Source organism: Pteropus vampyrus, unplaced genomic scaffold, assembly GCF_000151845.1.
Source record: "Pteropus vampyrus isolate Shadow unplaced genomic scaffold, Pvam_2.0 Scaffold23, whole genome shotgun sequence".
Taxonomy (NCBI): Eukaryota; Metazoa; Chordata; class Mammalia; order Chiroptera; family Pteropodidae; genus Pteropus; species Pteropus vampyrus.
The window spans coordinates 27,180-32,212 of NW_011888804.1; the positions used below are offsets into that span (position 1 = coordinate 27,180).

General features: G+C 56.4%; 1 protein-coding gene across 1 annotated transcript in view; it reads right to left on the minus strand.

Annotated features, from left to right (window-relative positions):
• LOC105289361 (dynein heavy chain 10, axonemal-like) overlaps positions 1-5,033 on the minus strand; it is a 37,457-nt gene that overhangs the window by 15,896 nt on the left and 16,528 nt on the right. Inside the window, exons 8-9 of the mRNA XM_023528139.1 lie at positions 3,205-3,274; positions 2,068-2,316 (exon numbers count right to left, since the gene is read on the minus strand). Of these exons, the coding sequence (XP_023383907.1) occupies positions 2,068-2,316; positions 3,205-3,274 (319 nt within the window). The remainder of the gene's footprint in view (positions 1-2,067; positions 2,317-3,204; positions 3,275-5,033) is intronic.

The following is a 5,033-nucleotide window of genomic DNA, read 5'->3' on the forward strand; positions in this document are numbered from 1 at the left end:
AAAATATCCCTCGTGCCTCTGTAATTATCCTGAAAAAAAAAAAAAAAAAGGCAAGAAATGAGCAAAAAGGAAATCAGTGCCTTGAGAAGGATTTCTATCGTGTTTTGGTAAAAGCTGGTGATCAGTTAAAAAAAAGGCAGGTGGGAAAAAATAAAATTTAAATTTAAAAATGTCAGATTGGCTGCTTTGGTTTTCTGCTCTCTCCCCTCAACCAGTTCAAAATGACAGAAAGGGAAGTTTTCCAAGTATCAGCTCATAGAGACGAAGGAGGGGGAGACTACACGCAGCAGAAGAGATGGCTCAGGAATTTTTAGAAGGAGAGACACTGCCTTTACAGAAGGCCGACAGTTACAACCTAATCGTGGCAATAGGGGTACCTGTCTGCTCCCCACAGAGACCTCTGAGAGGCTGAGCATTTGGGGGCACCAGGAAGGGGAGGGGCAAACAGTGTCTCCCTTCCCTACTCCGCACAGCCAGGCCAATATACCCGCCCCCATGTCCCCATCCTCACCCCACTGTTTAAAAAGCGTGGAAGGTTAGTTCTAGAAAAATTAAATCCTAATGACATCAGACTTCTCATAATACCAGAAGTGAGACATCCGTGAAGACCGCCTTCAGATTTCTGAAGAAAAGTTCTTTGCAACCTTGAATTCCGTACCTGTCGTTTCAGAATTCGCACACACGCGAGACTCAGAAGATGCACGTCCCGCGGAAGCTTTCTTAGGAAGCTACGTAAAAACGTGCTCCAGCAAAACGAAGGTGGAAACAGGGAAGGAGGAAGATGAGAATTCTAGAACACGGGGTGCGACTCGGGTGCGAGAAGACAGGAAGCCCCGGGGCGGCGGCCTGGTGACCGGCCTGGAGAGCCGCCTGCACTGGGACGGGAAACCGGTCTGAGTACGTGGAAGCCACCGTCGCTAGGTGTGTGGCTGCAATGGCAGAGCCGCTGGGGAAAAAGCCATCGTGCCAAGGTGCGTGACCAGGCCCGTGGGGGTGAAGGGCGGCGCCGAGCCCCAGGGAAAAACGTGGCGTCGCGCCAGACAGGACGTGTGGGGACGGCGGGCTTCCGGGCTGGGCAGCGAACGGCAGTCGCACAGGCACAGTGAGAGACGCCGACCATGCGCCCAACCGAAAGGTGGGACAGAAGCGTGAGCGAGGGACGGAACGGCACGGCGGAGCCGGGGGCGGGCCGCCCAGGGCGCGTCTACGCGCAACAAAGTTAAGCGAGGCCTGACGCTGGCTGAAGGTGCTAGATCAGGACATGAACCACGCTGGATGTTCTTCGGTGGATACGAAGGTCAGTAACAAAAGCGGCATCTAAAATTATGGAGAATGACAGCGAGAATGGGGAGGGAGAGGGACGGGGCTCGAGGTCACTTTCTCTAACTGTTATGAGCCTTTTCACAGGCGAAGCGGCTTTGACGAAAAGTTCAATTTAAAAATTAATACTACTCGACATTAATTGGAAGCTGAGAATAAACCGAATACAACATGAAAATGTTTACAGAACTGCCTGGGGCTGCCCATCGAAAAGATGCTCTGGGTTATAAAACGGGGCGAAAAGGTGGGCGTGACAGGCCACCCTACCACACTCGGAGGAGTGAGTCACCTGAGTCACCGTCTCAGCTTTGGCCTCTCTTTGACAGGCTCTGCCTCCCCCACGCCTCGGGCCACAATGTCCTATGTCACCTCCCGCCTCCTGTCATTCCCCAGCCCACATCGGCCTAGGCTGTGGCCAGAGAAACCGTCCTCAGGTAGAACCCAGATCACGTCCCTCCCTTGGTCAATGACCTTCAGGGGTTCCCTGCCGCTTACTAAATCGAGCGCCCCTAGTCCGCTCCGATCGGACACCCAGCCCTTCTCTGCAGAAAGGGGGCCGCGTCTAGCTTGATTTAAACCTATTCCTCCTGGGGAGGAGTGGGCACAAAGACTGCAGAGGGTTCGTCTTTACCTTATACTGTTCTGTATTATTTCCTTTTTTTAACCAAAAAAAAAACAAAAAAAAAACTTTTTGTGATTTAAAAAAAATAAATGCTAAGCATAAGTGAATCGCCCGTCAGACCTAACGTGGAGAAACGTGGCGTCCAGGTCCGAGATCAGACCGACGGAGGTGGTACTTGCCAGAACTTCGATCCTGAAGTCATCGATCACGTATTTCCAGTACTGGGAGGACTTGATGTTGAAGGGGTCGAAGGTCAGGTTTTCCATGGGGGTGACCAGGCTGTCCACCCTGCACAGGACGTCGTCGATGCGCTTGGGGTCCCCCGTCACCGCCTTCAGCTCTGGACCGAATATGTTATAGAACTCCTCCATCACCTGTCCGGTCAAGCGAAACGGGAGCGGGTCACCCGCGGTTGCCTCGCGGGTGTTCGCGCTGCGAACGGGTTTGCTCGCCTAGATGCGCCTGAGGACGAGAACCGTGTCACGCCGGCGCCCTCCCTCGGGTCCGAGCCCTTCGGCGCCCTGCCCACTGCACGGGGGATGAGACCCAGACGCCCTGACACGGCCGACGGGGTTCGCGAGCCCGCCTTCCCCCCACGCCCCCCGTCCCCGTACTGCTCTCCCCTGCGTAGCCGCTCGGCCCCCTTTCAGCTCCGCGTCCCCTTCTGTCCCACGACCTTTGCCCTTGCGGTTCGAAGTGCCTGGCTAGCACCACTCAGCATTAAATGCCACTTCACCACGTCCGAGCCCTTAGAACAGGTCGGGCCCCGACACACACGTGCAGAGTCCCTGTCATGGCACTTAGCTGCAGCCACGCGTTTGTGTTTCTCCTACGAGACTCTAAGCCCCATGAGACCACAGGCCAGGACACGCTGGCCAGGGCCAGCATGCCACCGGAGCAGGCTCACGGGCCCAGCGAGGCCCTGAGCTCGGGTTAAGGCTCTTGTCTTAAATGAATAATCTTATCTTTGAACTTGCGGCTTCACACATGAAGTCCGAGGGGAGAACGGTGTGCGCATGTGAGCAGAGGGGTGAGCAGGAGGCGTCCCGTGTGTCCCCTGCCGTCCCGTGCGTCCCGTCCACATGCAGCGAGAGGTGCCCCGCAAGCAAAGGACCCCGGCAGCCCCACTGCGTGCGGAGCTCGGGCGCACTCAAAGCCAGGACGGCTGGGCGTGTTGCATCTGTGACGAGTGGGCAGCTCGGAGAGGCCACGCTTGCCTCAAACGCGGAAGGAAGGCTCTAAGAAAGTTCTGAGAAACACGCCTGACCAAGGAACACGAGGCCGCGTAGCTTCTGACTCCCGTCACTTCCCCGCGTTGGCCAGCCGCTCACGCTGAAAATGACGACACAGGAGCCACAGAGACAGGAGAACACATCACGCCTTTACCCCCGGTCCCTCCTCACGCGTCAGAAAGCCACAGGCAGAGGACGCCAGAGGACACGCACTCTTCTGGTGACGATGAAAGACACGTGCACGTGCGCGCCACAAAGCACGAGCTGCGTCGCTGCAGTGACTGTGCCCATGCGTGACATGGCTCTGTGTCTGCATTTGAACCTGACACTGCACGATGCAAAGACCAACAGTAAATTCATGCTAATAAATCAAACATTTAACTTGTCTTAACTGTCCTTACTTCCCTAACCAACAAAAAAACGAGAGCCGTGCCGAGGCGAGACAGGACGGTAGGAAGGAACGCTTGTTATGTGTTCATGCATACAACGGCCTTTCTTCCCTGCCCTGAACGAGGAGCCCTTGGCCCTGCGGGGACATAGCGGGCCCGGTCCTTGCTCCTCGTCCTTTCTCTGGCAGCGAGCGCAGTGCCTGGCACATTGTGAGTTCTCGATAAATGCGTGGGATGAATGAATGAAGGGACCTTCGTGAGGCCAGGCCCGGCTAAGTCATCCGGTCAGCCGCTCGGCCCTTTGTACATTTATTCGAAGGAGAGCGGGGGTCAGAGGGACAGGGGAGGCGCTGGCACGTGGGCCGCAGTTGAAACGCTGGGCCGGGATGACTCGGCTTCAGGTGAATGAAGAGAGAAGGTCCCAGACCGCCTCCGAGGAATTCCGACGCTAACGGAGGGACGGAGGAGGAGGAGGATTTTGCCAGAGGTCAAAGGGAAACCACAAGCAGGAGGCGGGGAGAAGGGGACGTCGACGGTGCCCCCTCGTGACATGGCTCTGTGTCTGCATTTGAACCTGACACTGCACGATGCAAAGACCAACAGTAAATTCATGCTAATAAATCAAACATTTAACTTGTCTTTACTGTCCTTACTTCCCTAACCAACAAAAAAACGAGAGCCGTGCCGAGGCGAGACAGGACGGTAGGAAGGAACGCTTGTTATGTGTTCATGCATACAGCGGCCTTTCTTCCCTGCCCTGAACGAGGAGCCCTTGGCCCTGCGGGGACATAGCGGGCCCGGTCCTTGCTCCTCGTCCTTTCTCTGGCAGCGAGCGCAGTGCCTGGCACATTGTGAGTTCTCGATAAATGCGTGGGATGAATGAATGAAGGGACCTTCGTGAGGCCAGGCCCGGCTAAGTCATCCGGTCAGCCGCTCGGCCCTTTGTACATTTATTCGAAGGAGAGCGGGGGTCAGAGGGACAGGGGAGGCGCTGGCACGTGGGCCGCAGTTGAAACGCTGGGCCGGGATGACTCGGCTTCAGGTGAATGAAGAGAGAAGGTCCCAGACCGCCTCCGAGGAATTCCGACGCTAACGGAGGGACGGAGGAGGAGGAGGATTTTGCCAGAGGTCAAAGGGAAACCACAAGCAGGAGGCGGGGAGAAGGGGACGTCGCACAGGACAAAGAAACGCACGAAGGTCCCACGTGCTCCGGCTGTGCCGGAACATTCTACGCGCTCGCCCAGCTGTTTCTCCCCCCAGCCCCTCTCTGTCTGTCGGCTCCTACCTGGCAGGGAGCAGGCCACCGCGGGAGAACCGGCACGAGCGGCGTGGGCCCCGTGCGCTCGGACACCAGCCCGCGTACCCTCTGAACGTTTTTCCACTTGTCGTTTGCTGAGAATCACTGAGCAATGATTCCATTCTACCTTTTAACTCGGAAGAAGACAGCTTGGTGTGGAGTACTTGGCTGTG